Here is a 26,246-nt window from a genome sequence, read left to right as displayed (position 1 = left end):
AGTAGGAAATGCACAGATTTAGTGCATGGGGAGAAGATTGAGGAATATTTTTAAATGCAGAGAGTGACTGAATTTGCCAAGCACTGTCCAAGGGCAGAGGCAAATGCTCTCTTGTTTTAAGTATCTGGACAAATATTTGAATAACCAAAGCATAGAGGGAGGTTGGGGTTTGGGGGATGGAAAAAATGTATTTTTTTAAAATTACAGATTAATAGAATTGCATTAAACTTTTGCTTGGTTATTATTGGTTTGATACTTGTGGGAACATCTGCCAATGGACACTACACTTTATTGACTGCAAAGTGATTTTACAATACTGAACCACCAGTTTCAGGAACAGTCATTACACTCCAACCATGAGGCTTCTGAACCAGTGTGGATATCTTCACTCACCCCAAAACTGAACTGATTCCACAACCTATGAACTCACATTCAGGGACTCGACAACTCATGCTCTCAGTATTATTTATTAGGTAATTTTTGTATTTGCACAATGGTTATTTGTCAAGACTTTGTATGCCTGCAAGAAAATGAATTTCAGGGTTGTATATGGTGATGTGTATGTATTTTGATAATTAATTTACTTTGAAAGGCATTAAGTAAATGCAACAGTTAGTTCTCCCGAGGACCTTGTGTAGGCTGGAGATGGCAAGGCAGATCTCCAAGTAAGGAATGATTGCCTTCTGAAGGTGCACACAACACTAGTTGTAGGGGTGGGGGTGGTGCTGATGAAAGAACAGAATGACTATTTGCTTACATCCTATGTACACTTCCATTTGATATCACATTACACTTCACTGGATTAAGTTTCTTGGCCCAAAATATTTTCATTATTTCTGAATACAAAATAAATACAGAACAGCACAATGTACTAAACTCTCTGAAGAGACTCCAGCCACATAGATGGGGGTCAAGATGTTGCACCAAATGTTCCAGCCTTTTCTGCTACTTCCAAAGCCACTTTCAAATTCTGTTCAAAGAGATCACACCTGCAGATAAAAGAAACAAATGGCGGTCAGTTAAACACAAAGGGTTCTATTCTGAACTGCACCATGATTTCAAATCGAAGTGGAAAACTCGTTACATGAAAAGCAGAATGTGAGCAAAAAGCAGAGACTCAGCTCAAATAATTAACCCTTTGTGCAAACACTCAAGGAACAGGCAACCCACAAAAGGAAAATTCACAAATTCATGTCCTACAAAATGCAGTAATGCAGCCTTGTCACAATCTGAATTACTGTATTGGCTCAAGAAAACTGCCCGTCCCCAGGGCAATTAGAATGGGCAATAAATGTTGGCAAACACTCAAATCCCAAAATTACACAAAAAAAATCAATATAGATTATTTTTTTAAAGTTTCAGCTTGCAAACTGTTTCTAATAGTCACTTTATTTATTTGGATATTGCATGGACTCTGGAAGCCCAAAATAATTGACTGCGTAAGTGGAGAGCGGCCAGTGAGTGAGTGGGCCAGTGAAGGAGTGGAGTTTTGAGGCCTCGACAGTTTTGGCAGTTGGATTGTGCAATCAAGTCAATCAAGAACCCACTTCGAACCCTCCTGATGAAGGGTTTCGGCCCAAAACGTCGTCACTACCTCCTCCCATACATGCTGTCTGGCCTGCTGAGTTCTGCCAGCATTTTGTGTTTTTAATCAAGATTTGAATAGCTCAGACTCAGCAGAAAGCAGTTGATTAGGCAATTGAAAATTGAAAGGCTCAAACAAATAAAAAGAGGGGTTGCTCAAGCAGAGCAGCCAGTGAGTGAGTGGGCCAGTGAAGGAGTGGATCCTTGAGGCTTTGGCTCGAGAGGCCATGGTGAGAAGAGGCGGAGGACGAGTTTACTCCCAGTGAGGTAAGGCTGGGTAAGTTTCTTTAATTAATTTAATTAACTTAGGAGTTGGTAATGGAGGCAGTAGATAGGGCAGTCCAGTGCTCTGATTGTTAGATGTGGGAAGTCAGGGACAGCACAATTGTCTCTGATGACTATGCCTGCAACTCCTGTCAAACTGAGTCAGGAAACTGGAGCTGGATGAACTTCGGATCATTCGTGAGGGAGAGGCAGAGGCAGAAATAGATCGGAGTTTCAGGGAGACAGTCACCCGTAAAAGTCAGGAGACAGGTAACTGGGTGACTGTCAGGAGAGGGAAGGGGAATAGATAGAAAGAGCAGAGGACCCTGTGGCTGTTCCCATCAACAATAAGTATACTGTTTTGGATACTGTTGGTGGGGATGACCTACCAGGGACAAATTGCAGTGGTCGCGTCTCTGGCATTGAGACTGGACCCTCAGCTCAGAAAGGAAGGAGGGAAAAGAGGAGAGCAGCAGTGATAGGGGATTTGATAGTTAGGGGGAAGAGAGAGAGAGAGGGGGAGAGAGAGGGGGGGAGAGAGAGAGAGAGAGAGAGAGAGAGAATATCCCGGATGGTCCGTTCCCAGGGTCTGTGATATCTTGGATCACGTTCTCGGTATTCTCAGGAGAGACGGTGCGCAGCCAGATGTCGTGGTCGACGTGGGGACCAATGACAGAGATAGGAGTAGGGATGAGGTCCTGAAGAAGGAATATAGGGAGTTAGGAAAGAATTTAAAAAGCACGACCTCAAGGGTAGCAATCTTGGGATTGCTGCCTGTGCCATGAGACAGAGGGTAGGAACAGGAAGTTATGGCAGATGAATGCGTGGCTGAAGATTTGATGCAGGGGGCAGGGGTTCAGATTTCTGGATCATTGGGATCTCTTCTGGGGAAGGTCTGACCTGTACAAAAAGGATGGCCTGCACCTGAACCAGAAAGGGACCAATATCCTGGCGGACAGGTTTGCTAGAGCTGTTGGGGAGGGTTTAAACTAGTTTGGCAGGGGGTGGGAATCAGAACGTGAGTGCAGAGATTAGGGTAGAAGGACAAGGGAATGATGCTATGTGTTCTGAGTTGGTGAGGAAGGACAGGCAGGGAACAAAACATAAATGTAGCCAGTTAGAGGGGTTGAAATGTGTCTATTTCAACACTAGGACTATTAGGAATAAAGGGGATCAACTTAGAGCATGGATCAGTACGTGGAACTATGATGTTGTGGCCGTGACTGAAACTTGGCTGGAGGAAGGGCAGGATTGGATGATGCAGGTACTGGGGTTTAGGTGTTTTAAAAGGAATAGGATGGGAGGTAGAAAGTTGGGGGGGGGGGTAGCATTACTGGTCAGGTATAATATCACGGCTATAGAAAGAGAGGACTGAGTTGGTGTGGGTGGAAGTCAGAAATAGGAAGGGATCAATCACTGTGCTGGGAGTAGTCTATAGGCCCCCAAATAGCCCTCGGGACACCGAGGAGCAGATAAGCAGGCAGATTTTAGAATGGTGTACGAAATACAGGGTTGTAGCTATGGGTGATTTCAACTTCCCTCATATTGACTGGCACCTCCTGACTGCAAGGGGGATAGATGGGACTAAATTTGTCAGGAGTGTTCAAGAAGGATTCCTGACACAGTATGTGGACCGGCCGACGAGAGGAGAGGCTATACTGGATCTAGTTCTGGGTAATGAACCTGGTCAGGTGGCAGACCTCTTGGTGGGGGAGCATTTTGGTGAGAGTGACCACAACTCCCTTAGCTTCAGCATAGCTATGGAAAGGGATAAAATCAGACGAAATGGTAAAGTGCTTAACTGGGGAAGGGCTAACTTTGAAGGAATGAGGCAGGAATTAGTGAGAGTAAATTGGAAACAGATGTTCAAGGGTGAAAGCACAGAAGTAATGTGGAGGAAGTTTAGGGACCACTTGTGCTGTGTTTGTCCCACTGAGACAAGGAAATGGTAGGAAAAGGGAACTGTGGCTGACGAAACACATGAGGCAACTTGTCAAGAGGAAGGGGGAAGCATATATTAGATACAAGAAGCAGGAGGGGCTCATGAGAAATACAAGGTAGCCAGGAAGGAACATAAGAAAGGACTTAAGAGAGATCGAAGGGGGCATGAGAAGGCCTTGACATGTAGGATTAAGCAGAACCCCAAGGTGTTCTATGCATATGTGAAGAACAGAAGGATGACAAGAATGAAGGTGGGGCCACTAAAGGATAAAGAAGGCAACATGCGCCTGGAGGCGGAGAAGGTTGGGGAGGTCCCAAATGAATACTTTGCTTCAGTATTCACAAGTCAAAAGGACCTTGATCAGGGTGAGGTCGAAATAGAACAGGCCTGTGGGCTGGAAAATGTGGAGATTAAGGAAGCAGTAGTGTTGGATCTTCTTGAAAACATCAAGATTGATAAGTCCCCAGGGCCAGACGTGATATACCCCAGGTTGCTGTGGTAAGTGAGAGAAGAGATCGCTGGAGCAGTAGCTATGATCTTTGAATCCTCTTTGGCTGTAGGGGAGGTGCTGGAGGATTGCAGAATGGCAAATAGAAACACAGAAACATAGAAAACCTACAGCCCAATACAGGCCCTTCGGCCCACAAAGTTGTGCTGAACACGTACCTACCTTAGAAATTACTAGGCTTACCTATAGCCCTCTATTTTACTCTACTCCATGTACCTATCTAAAAGCCTCTTAAAAGACCTTATCGTATCCGCCTCCACCACCGTCGCTGGCAGCCCATTCTACGCACTCACCACTCTCTCTGAGTAAAAAACTTACCCCTGACATCTCCTCTACCGACTCCCCAGCACCTTAAACCTGTGTCCTCTTGTGGCAACCTGGGAAAAAGCCTCTGACTATCCACACGATCAATGCCTCTCATCATCTTGTATACCTCTATCAGGTCACCTCTCATCCTCCATCGCTCCAAGGAGAAAAAGCCAAGTTCACTCAACCTATTCTCATAAGGCATGCTTCCCAATCTAGGCAACATCCTTGTAAATCTCCTCTGCAACCTTTCTATGGCTTCCACATACTTCCTGTAGTGAGGTGACCAGAACTGCGCACAGTACTCCAAGTGGGGTCTGACCAGGGTCCTATATAGCTGCAACATTACCTCTCAGCTTCTAAATTCAATTCCACGATTGATGAAGCCCAATACACCATACGCCTTCTTAACAACAGAGTCAACCTGTGCAGCTGCTTTGAGCGTCCTATGGACTCGGACCCCAAGATCCCTCTGATCCTGCCAAGAGTCTTACCATTAATACTATATTCTGCCATCATATAGTATCCTACCAAAATGAACCACTTCACACTTATTGCACCAATCCCAACCTTACTATAAAACTCGCTGATAAGGGGGGAGCTGTTGTAGTCTGGCGTACTGACCTCTACCTGGCGACAACTCTCTGATACTTGTTCTTATTTACCCCTTGATCATGACCCCACTAAGGAGCACCAGGCCACTGTCTCCTATACCATCACCAACCTTATCAGCTCCCTGGGGATCTCCCATCCACTGCCACCAACCTCATAGTTCCCACAGCCCACACTTCCCGTTTCTACCTCTTACCCAAGATCCACAAACCTGCCTGTCCGGTAGACCCATTGTCTCAGCTTGCTGCTGCCCCACCGAACTCATTTCTGCATACCTTGACAGTTTTATCCCCCCTTGTTCAATCCCTTCCCACCTATGTTAGTGACACTTCTCACGCTTTGAATTTTTTCAATGATTTTAAGTTCCCTGGCCCCCACCGCCTTATTTTCACCATGGACGTCCAGTCCCTATATACCTCCATCCCCCACCAGGAAGGTCTCAAAGCTCTCCACTTCTTTTTGGATTTCAGACCTAACCAATTCCCCTCTACCACCACTCTCCTCCGTCTAGCAGAATTAGTTCTTGCTCTCAATAATTTCTCCTGTGGCTCCTCCCACTTCCTCCAAACCAAAGGTGTAGCCATGGGCACCCGCATGGGTCCCAGTTACGCCTGCCTTTTTGTTGGCTTTGTGGAAAAGTCCATGTTCCAAGTCTATACGGGTATCCGTCCCACTCTTTTCCTTCGCTACATCGACAACTGCATTGGTGCTGCCTCCTGCACGCATGCTGAGCTCGTTGACTTCATTAACTTTGCCTCCAACTTTCACCCTGCCCTCAAATTTACCTGGTCTATTTCTGACACCTCCCTCCCCTTTCTTGATCTTTCTGTCTCCATCTCTGGAGACGGCTTATCTACTGATATCTACTATAAGCCTACAGACTCTCACAGCTACCTGGACTATTCCTCTTCCCACCCTGTCTCTTGCAAAAATGCTATCCCCTTCTCACAATTCCTCCGTCTCCACCGCATCTGCTCTCAGGATGAGGCTTTTCATTCCAAGATGAAGGAGATGTCTTCCTTTTTTAAACAAAGGGGCTTCTCTTCTTCCACCATCAACTCTGCTCTCAAACGCATCTCTCCCATTTCCCGCACATCTGCCCTCACCCCACTCGGGAGAGGGTCCCCCTTGTCCTCACCTACCACCCCACCAGCCTCCAGATCCAACATATAATTCTCCGTAACTTCCGCCACCTCCAACGGGATCCCACTACCAAGCACATCTTTCCCTCCCCCCCCCCCCCCCCTTTCTGCAGGGATCGCTCCCTACGCAACTCCCTTGTCTCCATTCATCCCCTCCATCCCTTCCCACCGATCTCCCTCCTGGAACTTATCCTTGCAAGCTGAACAAGTGCTACACCTGCCCTTACACTTCCTCCTTCACCACCATTCAGGGCCCCAGACAGTCCTTCCAGGTGAGGCGACACTTCACCTGTGAGTCGGCTGGTGTGGTATACTGCATCCGGTGCTCCCGGTGGGGCCTTTTAGATATCGGTGAGACCCAACACAGACTGGGAGACCGTTTCGCTGAACACCTACGCTCTGTCTGCCAGAGAAAGCAGGAGCTCCCAGTGGCCACATATTTTAATTCCACGTCCCATTCTCATTCTGATATGTCTATCCATGGCCTCCTCTACTGTGAAGATGAAGCCACACTCAGGTTGGAGGAACAACACCTTAAATTCCATCTGGGTAGCCTCCAACCTGTAACTTCTGTTAATGCCCCTCCCCCCTTCTTACCCCATCGCTGATATAGTTAGTTTTTTCCCCCCTCCCTTTTTTTCCTTTCTCTCTCTGCCCATCACTCTGCCTATTCCCCATCTCCCTCTGGTGCACCCCTCCCCCTTTCTTTCTCCCTAGGCCTCCCGTCCCATTATCCTTTCCCTTCTCTAGCTCTATATCCCTTTTGCCAATCACCTTTCTGGCTCTCAGCTTCACCCCACCCCCTCCGGTCTTCTCCTATCATTTCGCATTTTCCCCTCCCCATCCTACTTTCAAATCTCTTACTATCTTTCCTTTTGGTTAGTCCAGACGAAGGGTCTCGGCCCGAAATGTCGACAGTGTTTCTCCCTATAGATGCTGCCTGGCCTGCTGTGTTCCACCAGCATTTTGTGTGCGTTGCTTGAATTTCCAGCATCTGCTGATTTCCTCATGTTTGCACTTCACACTTTTCTGGGTTGACTCCATCTGGCACTTCTCAGCCCAGTTTTGCATCCTATCAATATCCCGCTGTAACCTCTGACAGCCCTCCACACTATCCACAACACCTCCAACCTTTGTGTCATCAGCAAACTTACAAACCCTTCCCTCCTCTGCCTCATCCAGGTCATTTATGAAAATCATGAAGAGTAGGTCCCAGAACAGATCCCTGAGGCACTCCACTGGTGACCGAATTCCATGCAGAATATGACCCATCTACAACCACTCTTTGCCTTCTGTGGGCAAGTCAGTTCTGGATCCACAAAGCAATGTCCCCTTAGATCCCATGCCTCCTTACTTTCTCAATAAGTCTTGCATGGGGTACCTTATCAAATGCCTTGCTGAAATCCATATACACTACATCTACGGCTCTACGTTCATCAATGTGCTTAGTCACATCCTCAAAAAATTCAATCAGGCTCGTAAGGCACAACCTGCCCTTTACAAGGCCATGCTGACAACTCCTAATCATATTATACCTCTCCAAATGTTCATAAATCCTTCATAAACAAGATGGATCTTCTCCATCAACTTACCAACCACTGAGGTAAGACTCTCTGGTCTATAATTTCCTGGGCTATCTCTACTCCCTTTCTTCAATAAAGGAACAACATCCGCAACCCTCCAATCCTCGGGAACCTCTCCCGTCCCCATTGATGATACAAAGATTATCGCCTTAGGCTCAGCAACCTCCTCCCTCGCCTCCCACAGAAGTTGGGGTACATTTTGTCTGGTCCCAGTACATTATCCAACTTGATGCTTTCCAAAAGCACCAGCACATCCTCCTTCTTAATATCTACATGTTTAAGATTTTCAGTCTGCTGCAGGTCATCACTACAATCACTAAGATCCTTTTCCACAGTGAATACTGAAGTAAAGTATTCATTAAATGCCTCTAATTCTTCTGGTTCCATACACACTGTCCCACTGTCACATTTGATAGATCCTATTCTTTCACATCTTATCCTCTTGCTCTTCACATACTTGTAGAATGCCTTGGGGTTTTCCTTAATTCTGCCCACCAAGGCCTCCTCATGGCCCCTTCTGGCTCTCCTAATTTCCTTCTTAAGCTCCTTCCTTGTAGTATAATCTTCTAGATCTCTAACATTACCTAGCTCGCTGAACCTTTTGTAAGCTTTTCTTTTCTCCTTCACTAGATATATTACAGCCTTTGTACACCATGGTTCCTGTACCCTACCATAACTTCCCTGTCTTATTGGAATGTATCTATTCAGAGCTCTACACAAATATCCCCTGAATATTTGCCACATTTCTTCTGTACTTTTCCCTGAGAACATTTGTTTCCAATTTAAGCCTCCAATTTCCTGCCTGATAGCCTAATAATTCCCCTTACTCCAATTAAACACTTTTCTAACTTGTCTGTTCCTGTCTCTCTGCAATGCTACAGTAAAGGACATAGAATTGTGATCATGATCTCCAAAATGCTCTCCCACTGAGAGATCTGACACCTGACCAGGTTCATTTCCCAATACCAAATCAAGTACAGCCTCTCTTCTTGTAGGGTTATCTATATACTGTGTCAAGAAACCTTCCTGAACATACCTAACAAACTCAACCCCATCTAAACCCCTCGCCAATCGATATTTGGGAAATTAAAATCTCCCATCACAACAACTCTGTTATTATTACACCTTTCCAGGATCTGTTTCCCTATCTGCTCCTCAATGTCCCTGTTACTATTAAGCGGCCTATAAAAAACACCCAGTAAAGTTATTGACCCCTTCCTGTTCCTAACCTCCACCCATGGAGACTCCGTAGACAATCCCTCCATGGTGTCCACCTTTTCTGCAGCCATGACACTATCTCTGATCAACAGTGCCATGCCCCTACCTCTTTTGCCTCCTCCCTGTACTTTCTGAAACATCTAAAACCGGCACTTGAAGTAACCAATCCTGTCTCTGAACCATCCAAGTCTCTGTAATGGGCACCACATCATATCTCCAAGTACTGATCCACGCTCTAAGCTCATCCGCTTTGTTCACAACACTCCTTGTATTAAAATAGACACATCTCAAGCCTTCGGTCTGAGCTCGTCCCTTCTCTATCACCTGCCTGTCCTCCCTCTCACACTGTCTACAAGCTTTCTCTATTTGTGAGCTACCCTCCTCTTCCCCAGTCTCTTCAGTTCGGTTCTCACCCCCCAACAATTCTAGTTTAAATTCTCCCCAGCAGCCTTAGCAAATCTCCCTGCCAGGATATTGGTCCCTCTGGGATTCAAGTGCAACCCATCATTTTTGTACAGGTCACACCTGCCCCAAAAGGTCCAGAAATCTGAATCCTTGCCCCCTGCTCCAATCCCTCAGCCACGCATTTATCCTCCATCTCACTCTATTCCTATTCTCACTGTCGCATGGCACAGACAGTAATCCCGAGATTACTACCTTTGCGGTCCTGTTTCTCAACTTCCTTCCTAACTCCCTGTAGTCTTTTTTCAGGACCTCTTCCCCTTTCCTACCTATGTCATTGGTACCAATATGTAGTTCCCTTGTTTAAAAAAGGTAATAGGGAGAATCCTGGGAACCATAGACCGGTGAGTCTTACGTCGGTGGTCTGCAAACTATTGGGAAGAATTCTTAAAGGTAGGATCTACGAGCATTTGGAGAAGTACAGTCTACACAAGGATAGTCAACATGGCTTTGTGAAGGGAAGGTCATGCCTCACAAGCCTAATTGAGTTTTTTGAAGAGGTAACAAAAGAAATTGATGAGGGTAGGGTGGTAGATGTGGTTTACGTGGATTTTAGCAAGGCATTTAACGAAGTCCCCCATGAGAGACTCATCCAGAAAGTCATGAGGCATGGGATCAATGGAACCTTGGCTGTTTGGATAAAAAATTGGCTTACAGGAAGAAAGCAGAGGGTAGTAGTGGAAGGAAAGTATTCTGCCTGGACGTCGGTGACTAGTGGAGTGCCGCAGGGATCTGTCCTGGGACCCCTGCTATTTGTGATTTTTATAAATGACCTGGATGTAGGGGCGGAAGGATGGGTGAGTCAGTTTGCAGATGACACGAAGATTGGAGAAGTTGTGGATGGAGCTGTAGGTTGTCGAAGGTTACAAGAGTATATAGACAGGCTGCAGAGTTGGGCAGAAAAATGGCAGATGGAGCTCAATCCGGACAAGTGTGAGGTGATGTATTTTGGAAGGACAAACCAGAAGACTGAGTACAGAGTTAATGGTCGCTTACTTAAGAGTGTGGATGAACAGAGGGACCTTGGGGTTCAAATCCATACACCCCTCAAAGTCACTGCACAGGTTGATAGGATAAGTTAAGAAGGCCTATGGGATGCTAGGCTTCATTAATAGGGGGATTGAGTTCAAGAGTAGAGAGGTCACATTGCAACTCTACAAATCTCTGGTGAGACCACACGAGTATTGTGTTCAGTTCTGGTCACCTCATTATAGGAAGGATGTGGAAGCTATGGAGAGGGTGCAGAGGAATTTACCAGGATGTTGCCAGGATTGAAAAACAAGTCTTATGAGGCAAGGTTAGCAGAGCTGGGACTTTTCTCTTTGGAGCGTAGAAGGATGAGAGGGGACTTGATAGAGGTCTACAAGATTATGGGAGGCATAGATAGGGTGAATAGTCAGTACCTGTTTCCCAGGGCACCAATAGCAAACACCAGAGGGCATATGTATAAAGTTAAGGGAGGGAAGTTTAGGGAAGACATCAGGGGCAAGTTGTTTTTATATATATATATGAATAAATAAAACGCAGAGGGCTGTGGGTGCCTGGAAATGACTTGTCAGGGATGGTGGTGGAGGCTAAAACACTAGGGGTATTTAAGAGCTTCTTGGACAGGCACATGGATAAAAGAAAAATAGAAGGTTACGGGGTAGTATGGGTTAGTACTTTTTTTTAAGGAATATATGGGTCGGCACAACATCCGAGGGCTGAAGGATCTGTACTGTGCTGTAGTGTTCTAGTGTAAATATTCACCCTCTTCAAGTCAGTATTTAGCAGATGCACCTCTGACAGTAATTACAGCCTTGAGTCTGTGTGGATAGGTCTCCATCAGCTTTGTACATCTGGACACAGCAATTTTTCTCCATTCTTCTTTACAAAACTGCTCAAACTCTGTCAGATTGCGTGGGATCATGAGTGAACAGCTCTTTTCAAGTCCAACCACAAATTCTTAATTGGATTGAGGTCTAGATTCTGACTTGACCACTCCAGGGCATTAACTTCCTTGTTTTTAAGCCATTCCTATGTAGCTTTGACTTTATGCTTGGGTCATTGACTTGGGAGAAGAATTGATTTCCAGCAAGATACAGTTCTCTTGCAGACTGCATCAGGTTTTCCTCAAGGATTTCTGTGCATCTTGCTGCAAACATTTTACCCTCTACCTTCACAAGCCTTTCAGGGCTTGCTGCAGTGAAGCATCCTCACAGCATGATGCAGCCACCACCATGCTTCAAGGTAGGGATGGTGTGCTTTTGATTATGTGCGTTGTTTGGCTTATGCCGAACATAGCATTTAGTCTGATGGCCAAAAAGCTCAATGTTGGTTTCATTAGACTTGGAAAATTATTATGATTATTACTAGGTTATGAAAGTATGGAAAACAATGTATGGAAAGCAGTGTTTGATTAAATATATTCATTTTACAACCAAATGGGGCCTAGGTTATGGCTGTGTGGAACCCCACATTTGAATTATTGTACTGTAATTCTATATGCTATGACAAAACTTAAGATTGTTTTGATTTGATACAACAATATGGAAAATATCATGACATTGATAAAACTCCAGAAATCTCTCCAAATGAGGTTTTTTTGCCTTTTGGGCAGGTGGGGTAACATTTTCTGCTGTACTGATGTTAATATGGAATATATACAAAAAGTGATTACTTATTTGAATTGCTGAATAAATTCTCTACAAATCCATGCGATTATATGTGTCCTAGGGGTTTTATTGACTTTTCTCAAAATAAACAAGACAAATATTTTTCTAAAAATGAAATGATTCACTCTACTGAAATTGGGCACTGTACTGCGAGTGCCACCAATGACATAGTTTTCAATGTAGAATTTTAGAACAACATTTGATAAAAGTGCTTGAACTCAGTTATCATTGTGACAAATTTCAATGTTGAGGAATCACTGATGACAAAATACCACTAGGTTGAATATATACGTTGTACTTTATATTGGCCACTTTTCAGAAATGCTTATTTTAGGGTAGTGTTACAAAATGCATGATGGCACACAAAGCTACCAGTGGTGCAACACTATCACATGTTTTCTAACTCTAGATATGTATACCTTGCCAAAAATCACTATGAACATTATTCCCCTCAGATGGTACCGACCAACCATACTGGCTCGCGGACTAAGAGGGGCATTGGCAAGTATGAGGGTGCTTTCGGGGGGCCATTGGCAGGTATTAAAATGCTTTGGGAGGTGTTGGGCTAAAAAAGGTTTGGAAACACTGCTATACAGTTACAGGCCATTCTGGCCAAACGCACCAAGGAAGAGCAGTGAACCTAATGATCCTGGTCTTTGGAACTGGTCTAGATCAATATTAGTCTCAGAGGTGGCTTCACTAAAGTTAATAATTTATAAAAAGAACAACAGTTCAGGCAGTTGACAAAATTGAATAAGGTTCAGATTTGAATGTACGGCAACACTCCGCTGTCCAGAGTTACTGATTTTTTCCTGATACAAAGCCCACAATTCCTGTTCAGAGACCTACCTGATTGGCATCTCAAGAGAGTAGAATGGGTTTTTAAGAGCATAGTCTGAATAAATTTCATATATCTTCCGTAGCAGGGAATCAATTCCAGCTTGTCGAGGGTCAGCCAACACAATGAACTTAATTCCTTTAATAGAGAAGAAAATTAGAATAACAGGCATCGCATAGTAGAATATCTCCCATGAAGAACTTCAGTGGTAACAAACAGGATGCTGGAGGAACTCAACAGGTCAAGCAGCATCTGTAGATAGAAACAGGTAGTTGAAATTTCAGGCTGAGATCCAAACATGCCCAGATTGAAGGGTCTTGACCTGAAATTTGAACTGCCCCTTCCCCTCCCTAACAAATGCAGCTTGAGCTGCTGAGTTCCTGCAGCAGTTTGTGCATTCCACCATCTGTAGTCTCTTGTGCATCCAACTTCTGAAACTGCTAAAGCACTATCGAGATTATTTTTATTTTGAAAATCAATACTGACAGGATTCACAATAGAAAATAGAAGCACTGATTGATGTGAAGCAAGAAACCTTCTGCCCATTGTGTTTGCCCTGCAATAGTGTTTTCTGATTAACCCTATTGCGCTATTTTGTCCCTTCAAAGGTCTTGCACACACTATTTCCTCTTTAAGTGTCCAATAAATTTATTGATCAGTTTTGTCTTCCTTTCAGGAAAAACTACTTCAGAGCACAACAATGCATTGTATTAAAATTTTAAGTTTTCTAATGTCTTATCTGACTCTCTTTGCCTGTCATCTTCATATATCAAAATTAAAATCTTCTCTATCCAGTTGCCTTTTGTAACTCTCTCCTGTGGCTGCTTCCACCTTCACATCATTGCTACTCTTCGTGCAAGGATTTTCTTTACAGCACCACACACCAATTCCCAATGTCTTCTGCAGAAGGGAATAGGTTCCTTCTTTCACCCCTGTCGTGACCTGTACATCTCCATCAAATGGCTTCCCTATCTTGTTTACTATAATGAGAAAGACCAACTTCTCTAGTTTAACCTTGTGGCCAAACCACACTCTAGTCCCGAAGTGTTTCTCAATGTTTTACCTTCTCAAAACTTTCAGGTTCCTTCAGTCTGGGTCATCTGGTAACCAACAAAAACTACCAGTGAGAAACTTTTCCCACTTATTATTATTGAGAGCAGATTTGGACCCCATATCAAAGAAAGGATGTGCTGGCATTGGGTCTGGAGGTGGTTTTCAAGAATGATCCCAGGAATTAAAAGGTTAATGTACAAGGGGCATTTGGTGGCTCTGGGCCTGTTCTTGCTGGAATTTAGAAAAATGGGGGGGGGGGGGGGGAATCTAATTGAAACCCAACAAATACTGAAAGGCCTGGATTGAGTAAATGTAGAGGAGATATTTCGAATAGTATGAGAATCTAAGACCAGAGGGCACAGCCTCAGAATACAAGGATGTCCCTTTAGAAGAGATCAGTAGGAATTTCTTTAGCCAGAGAGTGGTGAATCTGTTAAATCCATTGCCATGGAGGGCTGTGGAGGCCAAGTCATTAGGTATATTTAAAGCAGACGTTGATAGTTCTTGATTAGTTAGCATGTGAAAGGTCAAAGAGAGAAGGCAGGAGAATGGGGTTGAGACAAAATAAATCAGCCATGGTGGAGCAGACTCAATGGGCCAAATGGCCTAATTCTGCTCCTATCTCTTATGGTCTAAAAATATGCAGGTGCTGCCCCACCGTACAAATGTCCAGAATTATAAACTCCTCAGCTTACAAATGGCCAAAGGTAACACATCTGTACATACACATTTAAGAGACTGGCGGGAAGGTTTTATCAGCTGCTGTGGGGCCACAAGTATCTGTTGCTGCTTGTGAATTCAGTTTGTAGTATTTCGACCTGTTTGGCTTACAAACGGTTGTAACCTAGGGAGGACCTGCATGTGATTTAAAACTCCTTGATCATTTCAAGTAGAGATAATAAATGGATACCCCGACCCAATAAAACACGCTTTCTGTTACAGAGAGAGGGCATATGGATAAAATACCGGAAGCTTCATGATGAGGAAATTTTACACGCTGTATTCACCTGTTAAGGTTTGAAAACAGTGCAGTTTGAAGGTGTCTGTTTCTAGCACTTCAATTCCAGAACTTCCCGGCTCTGGTGACAACTGGGAACCAATTGCAAATAACCTGAGAACAAATAAAAGTAACAACAATAAAATAATTTTGACCAGCACCAATAATATTAACATCAAAAACATTTCGTAAGGAATGTGCACACTTGTTCTATCTTACAGTGACAGGTGATGTATTTCTCTCCTTTGGTGCATATAAATTCTCACCCTATCTGTACGCAGGCAGATATCATTAGGTTTGTTGTATGACCTCTATAGATGAAGGATTGAAAGCATGTCAGTAGCTCATTTATTTTTGAAGTAGCTTGTGTCAACTACCAATACAGTCTGAGATTGTGCTGGGAGCACAACTGCCTGGTTCGGAAATTGCACCATCTCGGATCGCAAGACCCTGCAGCGGATAGTGAGGTCAGCTGAGAAGATCATCGGGGTCTCCCTTCCCACCATTACAGACATTTACACTACACGCTGCATCCGCAAAGCAAACAGCATTATGAAGGACCTCACGCACCCCTCGTACAAACTCTTCTCCCTCCTGCCATCTGGGAAAAGGCACCGAAGCATTCGGGCTCTCACGACCTGACTATGTAACAGTTTCTTCCCCCAAGCTATCAGACTCCTCAACATCCAGAGTCTGGACTGACACCAGCTTACTGCCCTCTACTGTGCCTATTGTCCTGTTTATTATTTATTGTAATGCCTGCATTGTTTTGTGCACTTTATGCAGTCCTGGACAGGTCTGTAGTCTAGTGTAGTTTTTTCATAGTTCAGTGTAGTTTTTGTACTGTTTCATGTAGCACCATGGTCCTGAAAAACGTCTTATTTTTACTGTGTACTGTACTAGCAGTTATGGTCGAAATGACAATAAAAAGTGACTTGACTTGATAAGTATTGCCATGTTTCCAGAGCCAATATAGCATGCCCGCAACTCACTAACCCAAATTTACGTCTTTGGAATACAGGAAGAAACCGGAGCACCCGGAGGAAAGCCACACAACCACAGGGAGAATGTACAAACTCCTTACAGACAGTGGCGAGAATTGAACCCAGTGTGCTAAACACTACGCTACTGTGCTGCCTCCTCTATGCTACTGTACCTTGTATTTCTCGACACAAAATATTGCCTGTGTTTTCCTCAGGTGCTAATGTTATTTTTAGTATTTTCTGCTTTTATTCTGTGTGTGAATTCCCTTTTATTTAGAGCATTAAACAGGTGCAGTTGTATATTTCCATCACCCTCCAAACAGTCTGCAGAGGCTGATGCCTGCACAACTGGAATGCAAGAGTCCGGGAGAGTTACTTGAATGATCCCAGGAATTAAAGGGTTAATATACAAAATGCATTTGATGGCTCTGGGCCTGTACTCACTGGAGTTTAGACGAACAAGGGTGATCTCATTACAACTATACCAAATACAGAGTGGATGTTTCCTCTGGTGGGGGAGTTTAGGACCAGAGGGCACAGCCTCAGAATAGAGGAATATCCCTTTAGAACAAAGATGAGATGTAATTTTATTATCTTGAGGGTGGTGAATCTGTGGAATTCATTTCTAAGGATGGCTATGGAGGCCAGTCATTGAGAATATTTAAATCAGATGTTGACAGATTCTTAGTTAGTCAGGACATCAAAGGTTACAGGAAGAAAGCAGGAGAATGGGTTTGAGAGGGATAATAAATCAGCCATGAATGAATGGTGGAGCAGATTTTATGGGACAAATGGTCTAATTTGACTCCTATGTCTTTTGGCCATATGAACATAGATGTATCAAGCTCATTACTGCCATCTGCTGTTGACCAATTACCCAGACATGTTAGGCACCATCTTTCTATTTCCTCTTTTTCTACTGGGAGGCAGTACAGCCTCTGCTCTGAGCCTCCGTGATCAACATGGTTTAGGGCAGGGCAGATTTCAAATTCGTGCCTTTAGACCATAAGACGCAGGAGTATATTTAGAACACTTGGCCCATTGAGTCTGCTCTGCCATTCATTCACAGCTGATTTATTATCCCTCTCAACCCCACTCTCCCGTCTTCTTCCAACAACCTTTGATGTCCTGAGTAATCACGAACCTAATATACACATCCGCTTTAAATACTGTATAACCAATGATTTGGCCTCCACAGCCATCTGTGGCAATGAATTCCACAGATTCACCATCCTCTAGCAAAAGAAATTTCTCATCTGTTCTATAGGGATATCCTATTCTGAGGCTGTGCCCCGAGATCCAAAATGTGGAAACATCCTTTCCATGTCCTTTCAATATTTGCTAGGTTTCAATGATATTCCCCCTCATTTTTCTAAATTCCAGAGTGTACAGGCTCAGAAACATCAAATGCTCCTCATACATTCACCCTTAATTCCCAGAATCATTCTCATGAACCTCCTCTGAAAATAACACAAGCAGCAACAACAACAAAGCAAGACAACAGCAGCAAAACACGCTCCTTTCCCATCTCTCCCACTCCAAGACAGTCTCCTTCCAGGCCTCCATTGCTTGTCTCCAGACTCTCAGACTTCCATAGTTCTTTGGTAGTTGGTAGGGGGTTGACTTTTTATATATATATAAAAAGAATTTCTTTTATGATGTATGACCTATCTTTAAATTTTTGATTACAGAGTGGTATACCTTTATGTGTTATGCTATAATATTTTGATCAATTTTATTACAATATATGAATGTACACAAGTTATGTTGAGATGTATCTATGTGTTGCACTCTGTAAATCTTTTTTTTTCTTCTGAATAAAAATAAAGACTTTAAAAATAAAAGAAAGACTTCCATAGATTGGAACTCCAACTTCTGACTTCACCCCAGGACAGGTTAAGTTGTATCTCTGACTACTTTGATCCATTACACATGTTACACTGTGCAAAGGGAGCAGTGTTTAAAACCCTCCAAGAGCACGCACTTTAACTGGAGAATAAAACTCAAAATGACTAATTTGCAATTGGCAATGTTATTACCAGTGGGCATTCCTCTCTACTTTTATCAATTTAATAAAGACACCTCACCAATTGAAAGATATGAATGGGCTGCAAGTACTTCATCAATGCCAATACCGGAACTATTTGAAGTTACTGGCAGTCTGAGAAAGTGCCAAAGCTCAACAAGTCCATGCATAGAAAAAAAAAATTAGTAATGGATCTATTGCATTGGGAAGCAATGGATCCATTACTAATTCAGGATTCTTTTCTGCCATTAAACTTACGAGTGAAACATGGAGGCCAACATTAATTTCTCATTGGATGTCAAACGAGGCCGTCCAAACCGAATTGCCAAAGGATAATTAAAAGAGGTGTTTAAATACTCCAGTACATCCCTGTTGTCAGCCATGTATCTTCCATTTACATCCATTCCATTGACTGAAAGAACAGCATATCCGACTGAGGAAAAAAAAGATAAAACGTAAATCAAATTTATTACCACTTTGTGGCAACAGTACAATGCAAGGCATAAAAATTACTATTAAAAAATTCAAGATTGTTTAATGTCATTTCCAGTACACAAATATAAACAAAAACAATTGTTCCTCTGGGTCTGATGCAACACACAAAAAAAGCACAATAAGATAAAGAACACAATAGTCTCAATAGTAATTTTAAAAAGCAATAAACATAAATACATGAGATAGCTTATATACATAGATTGTGTGTTCATAAAGTGACGCTAGGCACTATACATAAGGTGACTCTGACAAGAAATGATAAAGTAGTGGTGACTGGGATTCTGGAGCGGCGGGTTAGTGGGTGGAGGTGTTGATCTGCCTTGCTGCTTGGGGAAAGTAACTGTTTCTGTGTTTGGTGGTCCTGGCACAGATGTTACATAACCTCCTCCCTAATGGGAGTGGGACAAACAGTCCACAAGCAGGATGGGTGGGATCCTTCATGATGTTACTGTCCCTTTTCTGGCTGTAAAAGAGGAATAATATTATAAGTTCATGGAGCATTCAGAAACCTGATGGTAGAGGGAAAGAAGCGATTTCTGAAATATTGAGTGGGAGTTTTCAGGCTCCTGTACCTGCTCCCTGATGGTAGTAATGAGAAGAGGACATATCACAAATAGAGAGGAACCTTAATGATGGATGCTGCCTTCTTGAGGTGCTGTCTCTTGAAGGTGAAGGTGGCCTTGATGGTGGGGAGGGTTGTATCTGTGATGGAACTGGCTGAGTCTACAATCCTCTGCAGCCACTTTCAATCAATGCATTGGAGATGCCATACCAGGCTGTGATGTAACTACTTAGAATGCTCTCCACCGTACATATATGTAAGTTTGCAAGAGTTGTTTTGTTTTAATTATTGAGGACATTGGTTACAAGAAGGGACACAGAAGTAAAAGATCAGCCATAATCTTATTGAATGGCAATCCAGTTACTAGGATTAGACAATCAGGTTTTTTATCACTGACATAAGTTGTGAAATTTGTTGTTTTGTGGCAGCAATACAGTGTAAGCCATACAATTACTATAAATTGTAAGTACATGTTCAGCACAGCTTTGTGGGCCACAGGGCCTGTATTATGCTGTAGGATTTCTATGTTTCTAAATTACAGAATAAACAGTACAGAAGAGTAACAAGATAGTGTTCATGGGCTGTTTGGAAATCTGATACCCATTCTGTATTTCTAAGTTTATATTGTCTCTATTCTCCCCAAGTGCTTTCTCTTCAGAAATTCTACCACCCCCATCTCTTCAGAATACTTTGTGTCCATAAATATTAAGTGTGCTTTCATTATTTTCAAGCACATCTTCATTACTGCCATCACATCCCCTCATAACTACTTGCTGGTACAGTTCCCCAGCCTTATTGGCTGTACAGGTACTTTGGTACATTTGCAGGTTTAGTAAACATATTGTCAGGTTCCTCATTAGAACCATCATGGTTCTACTATTTCTTCAGTACCTGACCAACGCTCATTCCTTTTTACACCTTATTCCTCCGCTGCAATAAAATAGTGGAGTAACATCTAATGTGCTGTCCAATAATCAACAGTAATATTATCTGTTTTAAGTTCAAGTTATAATTGTCACTGAACCATACACATACAGCATTCTTCCAGGGTCAAGATGCAAAACACAATACATATAGTCCACAGCACACAGTCACAAAAATAATATTAGCACAAATTCCTGAGTGTCATGGCCTGAAGATTAATAGTGTATGGGATGTCATCCTGGTGCCACATTTCTGCAAGAACAAGTATGCACCAGTTCTACATAGCAAGGTAATCCAACTTGTCTTCCGGGGAGCTAACATGAGAAAACAGCCCCGATGGGAGAGGTTCTACATGTGCAATCAACTGCTCAGGATTTTTTTTACATTACAACAGTGAACACACTTCCAAAGTGCTTTCATTGGTTGAAAAATCACTTTGGGATGTCTTCAAAGAACATGATAGGCATTGGTTCCCACCTCTCCTTACCCACCCTATGAAATTAAACCAAATCTACTGGTACAAAGCTGGTGACACTCCAGGGGTGGGGATGACACCACATTTACATCTACATGGAACACAGAATAGTACAGCACATTATAGGCCCTTCGGCCCACAAGGTTGTGCCGACCCTCAAACCCTGCCTCCCATATAACCCCCCCCCCACCTTAAATTCTTCCATATACCTGCCTAGTAGTCTCTTAAACTTCACTAGTGTGTCTGCCTCCACCACTGACTCAGGCAGTGCATTCCACAAACCAACCACTCTCTGAGTGAAAAACCTTCCTCTAATATCCCCCTTGAACTTCCCACCCCTTACCTTAAAGCAATGTCCTCTTGTACAGAGCAGTGGTGCCCTGGGGAAGAGGCACTGGCTGTCCACTCTGTCTATTCCTCTTAATATCTTGTACACCTCTATCATGTCTCCTCTCATCCTCCTTCTCTCCAAAGAATAAAGCCCTAGCTCCCTTAATCTCTGTTCACAATCCATACTCTCTAAACCAGGCAGCATCCTGGTAAATCTCCTCTGTACCCTTTCCAATGCTTCCACATCCTTCCTATAGTGAGGCGACCAGAAATGGACACAGTACTCCAAGTGTAGCCTAGCTGCATCATTACATCACATCTCTTAAACTCTATCCCTCAACTTATGAAAGCTAACACCCCATAAGCTTTCTTAACTACCCTATCTACCTGTGAGGCAACTTTCAGGGATCTGTGGACATGTACCCCCAGATCCCTCTGCTCCTCCACACTACCAAGTATCCTGCCATTTACTTTGTATTCTGCCTTGGAGTTTGTCCTTCCAAAGTGTACCACCTCACATTTCTCCGGGTTGAACTCCATCTGCCACTTCTGCATCCTATCAATGTCTCTCTGCAATCTTCAACAATACTCAACACTATCCACAACACCAAACATTGTGTCGTCTGCAAACTTGCCAACCCACCCTTCTACCCCCACATCCAGGTCATTAATAAAAATCACGAAAAGTAGAGGTCCCACAACAGATCCTTGTGGGACACCACTAGTCACAACCCTCCAATCTGAATGTACTCCCTCCACCACGACCCTCTGCCTTCTGCAGGCAAGCCAATTCTGAACCCACCTGGCCAAACTTCCCTGGATCCCATGCCTTCTGACTTTCTGATAAGCCTACCATGTGGAACCTTATCAAATGCCTTACTAAAATCCATGTAGATCACATCCACTGCACTACCCTCATCTATATGCCTGGTCACCTCCTCAAAGAACTCGAACAGGCTTGTTAGACACGATCTGCCCTTCACAAAGCCATGCTGACTGTCCCTGATCAGACCATGATTCTCTAAATGCCCATAGACCCTATCTCTAAGAATCTTTTCCAACAGCTTTCCCACCACAGACGAAAGGCTCACTGGTCTATAATTACCCAGACTATCCCTACTACCTTTTTTGAACAAGCGGACAACATTCGCCTCCCTCCAATCCTCCGGTACCATTCCCGTGAACAACCAGGACATAAAGATCCCAGCCACAGGCTCAGCAATCTCTTCCCTCACCTCGTGGAGCAGCCTGGGGAATATTCCATCAGGCCCCGGGGACTTATCTGTCCTAATGTATTTTAACAACTCCAACACCTCCTCTCCCTTAATATCAACATGCTCCAGAACATCAACCTCACTCATATTGTCCTCACCGTCATCAAGTTCCCTCTCATTGGTGAATACCGAAGTATTCATTGAGGACCTCACTCACTTCCACAGCCTCCAGGCACATCTTCCCACTTTTATCTCTAACCGGTCCTACCTTTACTCCTGTCATCCTTTTGTTCTTCACATAATTGAAGAATGCCTTGGGGTTTTCCTTTACCCTACTCGCCAAGGCCTTCTCATGCCCCCTTCTTGCTCTTCTTAGCCCCTTCTTAAGCTCCTTTCTTGCTACCCTATATTCCTCAATAGACCCATCTGATCCTTGTTTCCTAAATCTCATGTATGCTGCCTTCTTCCACCTGACTAGATTTTCCACCTCCCTTGTCACCCATGATTCCTTCACCCTACCATTCTTTATCTTCCTCACCGGGACAAATTTATCCCTAACATCCTGCAAGAGATCCTTAAACATTGACCACATGTCCATAGTACATTTCCCTGAAAAAACATCATCCCAATTCATACCCGCAATTTCTAACCTTACAGCCTCATAATTTGTCCTTCCCCAATTAAAAATTTTCCTGTCCTCTCTGATTCTATCCTTTTCCATGATAATGCTAAAGGCCAGGGAGCCGTGATCACTGTCCCCCAGATGCTCACCCACTGACAGATCTGTGATCTGACCCAGTTAGCTACCTAATACTATATCTAGTATTGCATTCCCCCTAGTGGGCCTGTCAGCATACTGTGACAGGAATCCATCCTGGACACACTTAACAAACCCTGCCCCATCTAAACCCTTGGAATTAATCAAATGCCAATCAATATTAGGGAAGTTAAAGTCACCCATGATAACAACCCTGTTATTTTTGCACCCTTCCAGAATCTGCCTCCCAATCTGCTCCTCGGTATCTCTGCTGCTACCAGGGGGCCTATAGAATACCCCCAGTAGAGTAACTGCTCCCTTCCTGTTCCTGACTTCCACCCATACTGACTCAAAAGAGGATCCTGCTACATTACCCACCCCTTCTTGTAGTTGTAATAATATCCCTGACCAGTAAAGCCACCCCTCCTCCCCTTTCCCCCCCCCCCCTCTCTATCCCTTTTAAAGCACTGAAATCCAGGAATATTGAGAATCCATTCCTGCCCTGGTGCCAGCCAAGTCTCTGTAATGGCCACTACATCATAATTCCATGTATGTATCCAAGCTCTCAGTTCATCACCTTTGTTCCTGATGCTTCTTGCACTGAAGTACACACATTTTAGCGCTTCTACCTTTACTCTGCTTCTCTTTCATCAGAGCCTCTCTATATGTTAGATCTAGCTTTACTCCATGCACTTCTTTCACTGCTCTATCGCTCCGGGTCCCACCTCCCTTGCAAATTAGTTTAAACCCTCCCGAACCGTGCTAGCAAACCTACCTGCAAGGATATTGCTCCCCCTCGAGTTCAGGTGCAACCTATCCAATCTGTACAGGTCCCTCCTTCCCTTAGATTTCCAGCATCAGCAGATTTTCTTTTGTTTTTGATTAAACTCTAACACTACCTCAGACTATATCTCGCTCAACTCACACGAATGTCATGCTACTTCTACTTATTATAAATTAGATGTAATGTTAATTGACATTTATGCAACTTATGTTAATGTACGGTACTGTTACAGAAAACTATCTTTCACAGCATTATACCCACTATAAAAAAGCTTGATTAAAAGTAATCTCTAGAATTACAATGCATATTTTCACATTGAGAGAATTACCAATATAATTTATTAGAAAAAGTTTGAAAATCTTGCCAACACTGCAGAAACCGCGGCCGGGACACAGTTTAGGCCCCAGCTGACCGGAGCGTTTTCCGGCATCTGAAGCCGCCGCCCAGACTCCGAACCTCGGCCCAGTCTCACCTTTAATGCCATCCCTCTGACCAAAAGACACCACCACCCGCTCGTCATACACCTTTAGCACCATGTCCAGCGGGTAGCTAAAGGTCTTCTCCACATCAGTGCGAGGCGAATAATTGTCATACTGATATATCAAGCCCCCCGCTTTATTCACCACATAAACACTGAACACCACCATGGCTAAAAAGGTGATGGAACGCCGGGTAATGTAGTCCTAGCCGTCTTACTCTCGCGGCTGCGCAGTAGTTTGTCTTCAAACGCTGAAGGGGGTGGGGGAGGGAATCGCACTATTACCGCGGGTGCGGACTAATAGATGATGGCATTACACAGGTTGCTGAGAAATATAGCCCAAATGCCTTCATCTGCGGCTGCGTACTAGCGCCCTAGGGCCCAGCAATACTCGTCGTATGGGATACTGGTAAATGTAGCCTTTATTCACAGCTGAGTGTTAATTGTAACCTCTCGGTGGATACTGCACCCATTTGTCCTTTAGACATCTCCCAGGGATCAGAAATAGCCACTAACTCTTTCTTAGTGGTGACCAAGTATTGTTCACTCATAGCAGGGAGAATAAGCAGAGACACAAGAGATTCTGCAGATGTTGGGAATCTTGAGCAACACACATAAAATGCTGGAGGACCATAGTCAGCAGGCCAGGCAGCATCTATAGGAAGAAGCACTGTCGACGTTTCGGGCCGAGACCCTTCATCAGGACTAACGTGCTGGAGGAACTGAGGAAGTCAAACAGCATCTATGGAGGGGAATAAATGGTCGACATTCCAGGCCGAGACCTTTCATCAGGACTCCATCAATATTCACCTTCGGAATACAATTACAACCTTTTAATTCTGAAACATGGGTCCTAGTAATGAAGAAGAGTTACTGTAAGTTAAGGTCTTATGAATTCAGGGAGATAAACCAATGGACATAACATAGCAGTAATTAGTAACATAGGAAATAGGAACAGAAGAAGCGCATTTGGCCTTTTCTGTCTGCTTCATCATTCAGCAAAATTTTGGCCTACTATCAATTGCATGAACACCGATTTCTCGAACTTCCGATATTCCTCCCCCCGCACTTCACCATTACCCATCCCCCTCTCTCACCTTGCCTGCCCGTTGCCTCCCTCTGGTGCTCCTCCCCCTTCCCTTTCTTCCATGGTCTTCTGTCCTCTCCTATTAGATTCCCCCTTTCCCAGCCCTTTATCCAATCAACTTCCCAGCTCTTTACTTCACCCTTCCTCTTCTCAGTTTCACCTATCACTTTGTCGTTCTTCCTCTCCTCCCTCACCTACTAACTGATTCCTCATCTCTCCCCCCTCCGAACCTGATGAAGGGTCTCGGCCTGAAACGTTTTATTTTATGCACCATCCCGTATCCCTGGGTTTCCTTAGAATCCAGAAATGTATTTCTCCATGCTTGAGACTTGAAAAGATTCTTCGCTATCAGCATGAAGTTTTTCACCGTCTCAGTCATAAATAGCTTACCCTCATTCTGAAAAATCGAGTCTTCTTGATTCCTCAGCCAGGAGAAAAATTCTCCCTTCATCAGTCTTTAGAATCCTAGAAGTGTTTTGATAAGTTTTAATGAAATCTCTCATTCATCTAAATACTGGATAATACAGACCTCTACTGTTTTTTTTCTTACACAAAAACCCAGCACCTCTTGAACCAGGCTGGTGAATTTTCATTGTCAGAATCAGGTTTATTATCACTGACATATGTGCACAATATGTCATGAAACCTCTCTCTCACACACACACACAGAGAAATCAGCAGATGCTGGAAATTCAAACAACACACACAAAATGCTGGTGGAATGCAGCAGGTCAGACAGCATCTATAGGAAGAAACACAGTCGACGTTTCGGGCCGAGACCCTTCATCAGGACTAACTGAAAGAAAAGATAGTAAGAGATTTGAAAGTAGGAGGGGGAGGGGGAAACCTGAAATGATAGGAGAAGACCAGAGGGGGTGGAGTGAAGCTAAGAGCTGGAAAGGTGATTGGCAAAAGGGATACAGAGCTGGAGAAGGGAAAGGATCATGGGACGGGAGGCCTAGGGAGAA

At 43.8% G+C, this 26,246-nt stretch overlaps 1 protein-coding gene across 1 annotated transcript; it reads right to left on the bottom strand.

Annotated features, from left to right (window-relative positions):
• Positions 1 to 451: 451 nt before the first annotated feature.
• trappc4 (trafficking protein particle complex subunit 4) lies at positions 452 to 24,400 on the bottom strand. Its single transcript, XM_073030156.1, has 5 exons — positions 24,186 to 24,400; positions 18,431 to 18,605; positions 15,174 to 15,277; positions 13,125 to 13,251; positions 452 to 989 (listed from the first exon to the last, which is right to left on the bottom strand). Exons 1-5 carry the CDS (start codon positions 24,358 to 24,360, stop codon positions 911 to 913), a joined length of 660 nt encoding a protein of 219 aa, XP_072886257.1. The 5' UTR covers positions 24,361 to 24,400; the 3' UTR covers positions 452 to 910.
• Positions 24,401 to 26,246: the final 1,846 nt, after the last annotated feature.

This window comes from Hemitrygon akajei, chromosome 26 (genome assembly GCF_048418815.1).
Source record: "Hemitrygon akajei chromosome 26, sHemAka1.3, whole genome shotgun sequence".
Lineage (NCBI taxonomy): Eukaryota > Metazoa > Chordata > Chondrichthyes > Myliobatiformes > Dasyatidae > Hemitrygon > Hemitrygon akajei.
This window is presented reverse-complemented; position numbering and strand designations above follow the sequence as displayed.